Source organism: Vicia villosa, unplaced genomic scaffold (assembly GCF_029867415.1).
Source record: "Vicia villosa cultivar HV-30 ecotype Madison, WI unplaced genomic scaffold, Vvil1.0 ctg.000547F_1_1, whole genome shotgun sequence".
Taxonomy (NCBI): Eukaryota; Viridiplantae; Streptophyta; class Magnoliopsida; order Fabales; family Fabaceae; genus Vicia; species Vicia villosa.
Genome location: NW_026705251.1, coordinates 673,696 through 685,229, shown reverse-complemented (window position 1 = coordinate 685,229; position 11,534 = coordinate 673,696). Strand labels below are relative to the sequence as shown.

The 11,534-nt window shown below is 35.6% G+C and overlaps 1 protein-coding gene across 1 annotated transcript; it reads left to right on the top strand.

Annotated features, from left to right (window-relative positions):
* Positions 1-10,339: 10,339 nt before the first annotated feature.
* LOC131629295 (uncharacterized) lies at positions 10,340-10,969 on the top strand. The gene has a single exon (XM_058900087.1). It carries the CDS (start codon positions 10,340-10,342, stop codon positions 10,967-10,969), a length of 630 nt encoding a protein of 209 aa, XP_058756070.1.
* Positions 10,970-11,534: the final 565 nt, after the last annotated feature.

The following is an 11,534-nucleotide window of genomic DNA, read 5'->3' as shown; positions in this document are numbered from 1 at the left end:
AGGATAGAAAACACTTAGAAAGGGGGGGTTTGAATAAGTGTGACGTTAAAAACTTGTAAGATAAAAACAATGAACACAATTATTTTTATCCTGGTTCGTTGTTAACGAAACTACTCCAGTCCACCCCCTTAGAGTGATTTACCTTAACTGGGGATTTAGTCCACTAATCCAACTGATTACAATGGTTATCCACTTAGAAAACTTCTAAATCTTCTAGAGTATACAGATCACAACTTGATCACTCTAGGAATTCTCCACTTAGAAACCTTCTAAGTCTTCTAGAGTCTACTGATCACAACTTGATCACTCTAGGAACCTTTTACAAACAATGTAAAATAATGTTTACAAGAGTAAGATTGCTTCTAATAAAGCTATAATCTCAATAGTGATATTTCTCTTAAGTTCTAAGTGTAACACTCACTAAATATTACAAGAGTTTGTGAGGGTGAAGATGAAGTTCGTGAGTTTTCATTTTGACAGTGTTTCAGTATTTTGCACATATGTTCTTCTTTGCTTCTGATCAGAACTTCTATTTATAGGCCCTGAGAGGAAATGACCGTTGGGAGCATTTAATGCTTTGCGTGAATAGTACAGCTTTGCATTTAATGTTTCACACTTTTGTCAACTACCTCGAGCCTTGCTTTTCTTGCTTTTACTAACTTTGCCTTTTGTAGCTTCTAACGTTCCTTTTGTCAGTCAGATATTAGACTTAGTAGCCTGTCATCTTGTACTTTCTTCTGGACTGAGATTTGTAGAATAACAACGTTTGAATTTCAGAGTCAACAACTTGGTGCAGAGCATCTTCTTGTCTTCTGACTTTGAAGAGCTTAAGCGTGATACCATTCAAAACATCAGATCTTCTGCTTCTGACTTTGAAGAGCTTAAGCGTGATACCATTCAAAACTTCAGAACAAATATTGTTCTAACACTTAAGAGGACAGTTAGCGGGTTGAGCCATCTCTAGGATCGGAATCGGCTCGTCTGGAATTGGAATCAGCTTGACTTCGGGAAGATTGTGTCTGCGACGTCTTATATTAATAAAACATTCAATTTTGTTAATTTGTTGTATTAGTTCCTTGCCTTGTGAGCGATTATTTGGCATACAACTGACGAAATAAAGGAATGAGTTTTCCTTAGTCTATACGGCGCAACACGGGAGTTTCGATATTGACTTAATTGGTCCCTTGCAACGGCACCAAAAACTTGACCGTGACTTAGTAAGTCTATAGGATTCGTGACTACAAGTGCACAGTAGTATCGATTAGTTTTAAAATATTATCGAACCCAAAGGACCAAAAATCAATCTATCGTTATTTAATGTTACTAAGTAAATCTAAGGCTAATGATTTAGTTGTTGTTCGAAGAATTGAGAAATAAATCTTAATGGGAAATAAACTTTAATAAATATATATTCAATAATGGGATACCGGTATGTAATTTATCATACTTCCGGGATTCGATAAAACATTGGCGTATAATTGTGTCAAAATACTCTTCAGTAAAAAAATATTAATTCTAAAGTCTTTATCTCACACTCCCGTGCTATTGACTCTGACTATGCTCCTAAATCAGAATGCTTCGTTGTCGCTCACTCATTTGAATTAAAAATAGGTTTTGAAAATTAATAAGTTCTAATTAATCCTAAAGTGCTCTCGAATTAAAACCCAATACAAAAAAGTTAACTTATAAAAATTAATGTCGAATATTACCGAATCCCGTCCGGACGACAGTTTATTACATACCGGTATCAAACAATTTAGTCGGGCATGATTTTAAATAAATTCATATTGATATGACTATTAAACTTGAAACAAAACATGATTTTGAAAACAAAGTTTAAATTATACCAGAACGCAACAGCACAGAACATCATACACAGATAATATTCAACACAATCATAAGCACAAATATAAAGCAGTTAAATATGGAACCTGGTTGCAAAAGGAGAAAACTGAAATAACTATGGATATAATTCTTTGAAATCGAATATAGATGTTGTCGGAATGCTTGAGATCATGTACAAGAAAATTGAAAAACTAAAGTGTGGTAGCTCACCGGTGTAGCAAACTACCACTATCACACTAAATATCTACCTAAAAACTGCTAAGAAAAAAAGCTCTGAACAGAAAAATTTCGACCCCTGAAACTAATTCCTCTCCTTCTATTTATTGTGTAGCTTCATAACCGTAATGGCCTGGATTTAGGGGAACTGAAATCCAACTTTGTTTCCTTGAAAATATCTTGCCATGAAGATCGAAACTGGAAGAACGAAGAAGACAAAGTCATTTGCGTGAGAGGCAGGTGCTTGGAAAAACAAGAAATTGCAACTGGCCGCCGCGAAAAGGTGGGACTTGCCCACTAGGAGAGAGAGAGAGAGAGAGAGAGAGAGAGAGAGAGAGAGAGAGAGAGAGAGAGAGAGAGAGAGAGAGAGAGAGAGAGAGAGAGTCGGATGCCTCCTTTATTGGTGCCATGTGCCACATTGAGAGATGGGCGCCACTACTTAAGGAGTGGTGGGTGTAACACCCCAATAGTTTATACGAAAGTCAGAGTATATAAATTCCAAAACAATCTCATGGGATGTCACATTTCGACATTTAAATCACATACGGCATTCACACCTTCAACATAGATACATAGCACCTTTTTAAAATAGATGAACAAGTAACCACAATATTTATCCTTTAAAATAAGGCCACTTTTATTAATATGCAGCGAAATTCACAACTAATGATATTAAATCATTTAACAATTTTATTCATTGGAACAACTTCAACAAATATCAATTATCCAACAAACCAACTTCAAATGTCACAAAGAAAGTAATAACAACAATGAACAACAACATGAGAAATTATTCATCCCCCCGAGTGCTACGTATCAAAGCAACGACACCGACTCTTAAAGAAACAGCAACTAAATCTTCACTCTCAGCTATCACATGCACGTTACTAGTATAAAGGCAACAGCGAAACAAAAGAAAGGGTGAGATATCAAACCATATAAATAGAGTTATGATAAACAGTATATTCAAGTTCAAATCATAATAATCATCACCTTGCAGTATAATCATTACCGTCTAATTCATCTCACTATTTCAACCAAAACGACACACGTCACAATATTACATGAATTCATATCCAAGTCACGACAATTCATATAAGTTCATACATCAATTCACACAAACTCGTAATCATTCAAAATGAAATACGACTCTAAAAAATGTAAATGCATATGGTACCCAGGGCTTCAGCCCCCATCGCCAATGGCCAATTATTAGAGGCATCAAAACAGGCATAAGCCTTCGTCACTGTTTTCCAATCCAGGTCGTCACAAAAATGAAATTCATGCGACTCGATGAATGTGACATCACAATTATATTCACTACAGAGAAACATCACGAGGCGTACGCCTATATCACAAGCAATTACCAATTACTAGAGGTAATCCATCGTCACTTTATTTCCTGCACTTCAAAATATTCACATAATAGTCGCATCGCAACATCGCAATACATCACAACAACAAAGTCAACAACAAATCAACACTATTAATCCAACGTCAATTCACATATTTTCAACAAGTGTTCGACACGACAATCCAACCAAAACAATTGACACGCGTTCTGTAATTATTCAGACAATTCTCGCTCTAAATCGGTTAATTAATTTATCAACTAATATTTCTCATCGACACTATTTTTCATTACTCATCCACTTATTTTCTACTGATACATACTTAGCATCCTTCGGCTAAATAAATTTAAGTATACCACTGTTTCTATGAATAAGTTATTCTCCCGCTACTTATTAAGCCTCTGCTACCAAAATACACTATTATGTCATTTGTTTAATTAAATATTCTCTACCAAAGTTATAAAGCTCATATTTTCATATCCCTACCTTATCTCTACAATTATGATTTAATAGTTACTTGTATTCTCATTATTATACATTACTAACTTAGCAACAAAACCAAACCATCTCCATATATAATTAGGAACTAGTATAACTCTCACCATATCCTAATACTACCTGCTACCTCACATGCACGGGAAACTAGTATAATAATAAAAATATGTATTAAACTAAGTGGCACCCACTACTACAAGTTAAATGGAGATATTTTAGAAAATTGGTGGCCCCTATCCCACGTTGTGAAGCGCCCACCCCACTAAAAGGCATATGGGGCACCCACCCCCTATTTATAGGACACCCACCCCTTGCTTCCATGGCCCCCGCCCCTCATTATTTTCTTCTTCTTCCAGCTTTATATTTCTTTCGTTCTCTTAATTAACCCAACACAGAACCGTCCCAAATCTCCAGAAATTCAACAATACAACATCATAGAATTATTCACAACACATAAAGTTCCTCAACCAACTAATTCAATTCACCCGAAATCACAAACAACACCAATTAATCAATAATCATCATAGCAACAATTTCACATGAAATTTCCAGAAATTACAACCCAGCAAATACCACAAACAACAAAATTATACTAAACTACAGAGATAATATTAATACCCTAAACCCCACATACGATTCATCATATCCCCGTTTATAGAGCAACAACCCCACCCTTACCTTAGATTGGAGACCGCTCTAAAATCTTCTGGTTGAATCCTTAGCTTCTAGCTTCGCATAATTCGTCTGTTTTCCTCTCCACGGCGAAGCTCACATACCACTTTCTTTTCTTCTTCTCCTCTTTCTGATACTTCACCCAAAACATAACCTCCTATTATTTTTCTTCTTTTCCTTTTAATATTAAAATTCGACTTAATCACATAATATTATTTCTCTTACTAGGCGTACTATGTGCACCTCCACCAACACTAGCACCATCACATAAATTGAGCTCATATATTTTCTCTTATAACTCAAATATTATTTCTATTAATATTCTACCACTCAACTCAACTCATCAATTAAATAATTCCAACATAGTAATTATACCGATAATTTCTAACATCAATGCATACATTCCGAACTAATTTAATTAAATAATTAATTAAATTATCGGGGCGTAACAGTGGGCGCCACCCTCCATTTATTTTATAGTTTTTTTTCTTTTTCTTCTTTTTTTTCCTTTTCTATTTCTTTTCTTTCCTTCCATTTTCTTTTCACTTCATTTTCTTTTCCTTGCATAGCCATTTTATAATCAAGTCCTGAAATACGACAAAAAATATCGGCATAATAAAACATAAACAGATGAAAACTAGATAAAAACTCATGCGAATCAAGTCAAATATACGATATAATTTTGCGTTATCAGTCCCTACAAAACTATTTATGCATGTAGTTTTAATCCCTGTAGAAGGTCTAAAACGTCATGCAAAAATAATTTTATAAGAACTAAAAACTGTCTTTTTTTATAGGGACTAAAATTCAAATTTGAGATATTTAGAGGGACCAAAAACATATTTAACTCAAGAAGATAAGACAGTTAAATAAAAAACCTCTATCCACCATAGATGGAACCCTTAACATTAACATATATTAGTGCAGGACAGTGCTGATGCGCTGCACTTGCAATATATGTTTTATACATCCGATAATATATATATATATATATATATATATATATATATATATATATATATATATATATATATATATATATATGATCAAATGACACAAATGTGTCAAACTTAGTAACACGACTCATCCGATAACTGTTTATTGCATATTCATATAATAAAATTCACCGTAGGGTTGAAAGCTATTATCATATAGATCATGCCTATAAATTTTAACATGAAACAGAAATTATTTAACATGTCAACAAGGTACATAAAAACTAACGTCTGACAAAATTTCATGAAAACCTTTAATTTTTATCATTCTCTTTAACGTATCAAATGATTTTTTATTGATGTCAAATTTTATTGGTGTGACTATATGATAATAACTTTAAATCCAATAGGGGATTTTGTTATACGGACATGAGGTGAAGAATTATTGGAGGTGTCATGTTACTAAGTTTGACACCTTTGTGTCATTTTATCCTGACTTGCACAAAAATCAGTTGCATGTGTCATTTTATCCTGATTTAGGTTCGTCACAAAACTCGTCACTAATATATTTTGTGACGGAAATCTAGTATATTAGTGACGGAAAATTACCCTCTCTAAATTTCATTTTTTTAGTAGATATTTATATTTCGTGTCGGCTCATGTACTGTTGTTTTAAAGCAAAAAGTTTCTATTTTTCTGTGTTGGCTCATCACTTTTCATGTGTCGACACATGCTGTATAAATTACTCTATGAGTTGACACATATGTGTTTCGTGTCGACTCATTGCCATTATTTTTAAAGCAAATACTCTCTATTTCGTGGTGTCGACCAAAAACCTCATATAGGTCGACCTATGAAATTACATGAGTCGACTCATGATATGCTATAGGTATACACATGCATCAATGATTACCATCACGTGTCGATACAAAACTTGTATGTGTCGACACATACTGAAGCAACTTCTAAAAATCAGTATTCTGTTAAATTTTAAGTCAATATTTTGTATCCAAGTCTCGCACATATAAATACATCATACATGCATAGGGTGCACCCATATCGTGTGGTGTCACTCCTATTTAACATTTGGGGTTTGTGGGAACTCACATATCTCTCAAAATTCAAGTTATGTCACTCACACATTCTATTTAACACTTCGAGTGCTGGATCTGTTCTTGAGATTTAGCTATGGAATCAAAGGGAAACAAGAACAAGGGTGATGCTAAGGGTAAGAGACATGTTGAGTCTTTTCCAAACACTCCTGTTACTCCATTCTCTCTGGTTGATGACAAGAATTGTACATTTTCCGAAGAAAGTGTAAGGAAATACTTGTTGTGAAGCAACACGTCTATAAGACTAGCGTGGTAGAGGAATTGCATCTTCTAGAAGTTGTTGATCATGTCACGCACCAAGGTATCAACCATTTCCTTCAGCTTTCACAAGAGTATAATGAAAATATTATTTGTGTATTTCATGCTGGCCTGCACCACCATTAAGATACACCGTTTAAATTTCGAATGGGGGGCAAGGTTTACCAATTCACAATTGCATTATGGCAGTCTTTGTTTGGCATTACTATGGCTGATGATGAGCCTAGGATATCAGACACATGAGGTTATAGTGATTTTCTGTGGCATCTTCATGTAGATCAATTACTAAGAGCACCTCGACCAAAACATGACTACGAAGGTGTGACAACCGGTCACTTAAAGCAATTTCCTCGCATTCTACATTGGATCTTATATTTGATTCAATTAACATAAATTATGTCTTTATTTAACTTTAATTATATTATTTTATGTTAGTATTATGCTGGTATTTTCATTTTATTTCAAGTATTTGATTTATCTCAAGTTCGAATAAAAAGAAGGGAAATAAAGAAATTGGTTGAACTATTTGGTGAAAAAAATAAAGAAAATGCAATGCCCAAAGATTTGAGGCCCAATGGACTGAAGAAGAATGCAGAAGAAAAAAAATTAAAGCAAGGTGGGGCGCCCACCTTCATATGTGGCCCCCACCCCACCTCACAATCACGTGAAAAAGAAGAAAAGGGATAAGGGGCGCCCACCTCCTCTGGTGGCCCCCGCCCCTAGTGAAAAGAACATGATACGTCCGTCCATTGGCTTGTGCCGCCCACCACAAGCGTTGTCTTCTTATTGCATATTTTTCTCCACACGTTCAGCTTCAGCAACGACTCAACTTCTCCAACATTTCTCTCCGCTAATTTCTCAAGGGCTACCAATTCTTCAGCAACCACTCTTCCTAAATTCACTCAATTGCAGTTTCTGAAGCTCAGCTATAGAAGAAAACAGAAACAATAGTTTTGGGTTCGGAAGTTTTTAACCTAGATTCAGCATACAGTTCAGAGCTACTTTATTTTTCCAGCTTCCTTTCAATTTCCAATTTCCAGTTTCTGCATTTGATTTCTACACCGGAAATCAAGTTCCCTTTAGTTTTATTTTTAGACTTCCAGAATTAGTTTAGGTTGCTATTTTCACTGTTAGAAGCAATTATTTTTCCCTTTTTCTGCAGCTGGTTGTAATCTGAGTGAACAAGAAGCAAAAGCCTACCTATTGTGGAGGATTGCATCAGATATTTCAAGTTCAATTTTAATTTCAAGTTTTAATAATTTTTATGCTTTGCAGTTTAAATTTTATATCCGATAATATGCTTGAATTTATGTCTGCTATTTATTAATCTGAATCTGTTACGAATACCATGTCTGGTTAAATATATTAATTCCGGTATGTAATCTTAAACCAAAGGGATTCAGTAACAAATTGGAACAACTTATTTTATAATCAATTCTTTTTTCTGGTTCTATTTCTATTATTAATAATAAAAATTGTTTTATTACGAGAGTAAAAGACAGTATAGAGGTTAAAATTAATAAGAACGAGAGTTTGAGATTTTAACTAGACAATAGGAATGAAAAGTTAATTTTGAATACAGCGAGAGCGCTTTAAAATTAATTGAACTCTATTTGTTTTCAAAAAGTATTTTTGGGGTTTTAAATGACACAGCGAAAGCGATCGTCTAGGTCCAATTATATAGTCAGAATCAATAAACACGAGAGAGTGAGACAGAAAATTTTAAACCGATAGTTTTCACTAAAAGAAGTTTTGTGACATTTGAACCAGTGCCAATATATTACCGAATCCTTAGAGTTAGATAAATTACATACTGGTGTTTGCTTATAATTAATTTTAGACTTTATTTAATTACTTCGCCCCCTTTATTCGTCAACCGAATATTATTAGCCTTAGATTTACACTGTAATATTAGATAACGGTAGATTGATATTTGGTCCTTTGGGTTTGATAATATTTAAAGCTACGCGATACGACTGTGCACTTGCAATCACGAATCTAAAGACATACTAACTCGCGATCAAGTTTTTGGCGCCGCTGTCAGGGACCAATTAATTCAATATCATAACTCCGCTGCTGCACCGTGTAGACTAAGGCAAAAATTTTCCTTTCTTTGAACAATTGTATGCCAAATACTCGTTTTCAAGGAGGGGAATTAATACAACGAATCAACGAAATCAAACGTTTTATTAACGTAAGACGTCGAATCCACGAACTTCTCAAAGTAGACCCAATTCCAATTCCCGAAGAGTTGATTCCCACTCCTGAAGAACCAACTCCAAAACTATACATGGCTGAACTAGTTAATCGTCCTCTTAAGGAGTACGCTGCTCCTTCTCGAGCTGAACCGCACTCGAGTATTGATGCACCTGCCATCGAGGCAAACAACTTTGAGCTTAAACCTTCATTGTTGCAAGTCGTGCAACAAAATCAATTTTCTGGAAGCCCTATGGATGATCCAAATCTCCATTTATCCATGTTCGTGCAATATGCAGACACAGTGAAATCTAACCATGTTAGTCCCGCAGCAATTTGATTACGTCTTTTTCCCTTTTCTTTAAGAGATAGAGCCAGGGCATGGCTCCAATCCTTACCTTCCAACTCAATAACTACATGGAACGAACTGAAGAAAGTCTTCTCAGCAAGATATTTTCCACCTAGTAAAAATCTATGGATTTACTTAAAAAGACAACGAATCACTTTTTGAATCTTGGGAGAGATACAAGGACATGTTGAGACTTTGCCACATCATGGACTTGAACCATGGCTAATCATCCACACCTTCTATGGTGGTCTCTTATACATTACCAAATTATCTCTAGATGTTGTCGCTGCTGGCGCATTAATGGACAAACCCTATAATGAAGCTTATCAACTCATTGAAAACATGGCGCAAAACCATTACCAATAGGGAGGAGAACGAGCCTCTGTGGAGAAAACCCAAACTAAAGGAGGGATGTATGAAGTCAGTGGCATAGACCACATAAATGCTAAAGTAGTCGGCCTGACTCAAAAGATTGAAAGTTTAGCAATAACCCCCGCAACCATCGAGGCTACTGTAACTTCAAACTGTGAGTTATATGGAGTACCTGGACATATCGTTTCTGAATGCCAATTGCTAGCTGGAATACCTCCTGACCAAATGAACTACATTCAAGGAAACTCGTATTCTAACACCTATAACCCAGGTTGGAAAAATCATCCAAATTTCTCCTATAAGAATAACAATGCGTAATACGCACCTCAAGCACCTCCTGGTTTCCAAAAGCCAAACCAAGTGGCGCCTCAAGCCGCTCCTCAAGCACCTCGTAAGTCCAACCTTGAGATAATGATGGAAAACATTGTTGCTTCTCAAACACAGCAAAATAAGGAATTTATGAACCAAAACGTACACACCTCTGAATTAGTGAAATAATTAGCAACCAAAGTAGATGCCTTGGCTACGCATAACAAAATGCTAGAAACCCAGATTTCTCAAGTAGCCCAACAACAAGCAACAACTGCTGCCCCGGCTGGAGTGTTTCCTGGTCAACCACAACCTAACCCTAAATGTCATGCTAATGCCCTTACATTACGAAGTGGGACTGAATTAGACGGACCAGTAGATCCAAGAATCCTAACTAAACTGATGTCTGAACAAAAGGAAAATGAAACCGAAAAGGAAAAAAGTAATGAAGAATTGGGTAAACCTACTGGGCCAGAAACCATAGTTAGAGATGAAGCCGAAAAGGCAAAACCATACGTATCTCCACCACCATATAAGCCACCTATTCCATTTCCCCAAAGATTAGTTAAGTCTAAAACCGAAGGACAAGTTAAGAAATTTGCAGAACTTCTAAAGCAATTAAACATAATAATACCCTTTACAGAAGCCATAACACAAATGCCGTCATATGCCAAATTTTGTAAAGAGATATTGTCTTTCAAAAAGAAACTTGAGGACAATGAAACAGGGATTCTTACTGCGGAATGTAGCGCAATTATCCAAAACAATATGCCACCTAAGCTGAAAGACCCTGGTAGTTTCTCCATACCCTGTGTGATAGGAAAATTCATCATAGACAAAGCATTCTGCAATTTATGAGCTAGTGTGAGTTTGATGCCCCTTCCTATCTGCGAAAAACTTCAATTAGGCGAACTGAGACCAACTAGAATGTCTCTACAATTAGCTGATCGCTCTGTAAAATACCACATAGGTGTGCTAGAAAACATTCCCGTAAGGATAGGTCATTTCGATATTCCCAAAGATTTCATCATAATGGACATTCAAGAAGACTCTAACATTCCAATCATATGAGGAATACCTTTCTTAGCCACTGCAGGTGCTATCATCGATGTGAAATGAGGGAAACTAACTTATGAAGTCGGAGACGAGAAAATTGAATTCATCCTTTCTCAATTCCTTAAAGCCCCTGCAATAGTAGACACGTGTTGTTTTATTGACATCATCGATGAATCCTAGGAATTCCAATATCGCCTATCTTTAAAGACGATAACTGGCGTGGGGAATACCAAGACAACCACCTAAGTGAATGCATAGCGCTGACTCCTGATCCTATACCTGGTCCTAAGAAACCTGCTGTAGAACTTAAAACATTACCAAATGATCTAAGGTACGAATTCCTAGATGAAGAATTCAAACGACCTGT

Bases quoted from the DNA above. Each gene is read 5' to 3' on its own strand.
- LOC131629295 (XM_058900087.1), top strand. From the start codon at position 10,340: ATGCTAGAAACCCAGATTTCTCAAGTAGCCCAACAACAAGCAACAACT.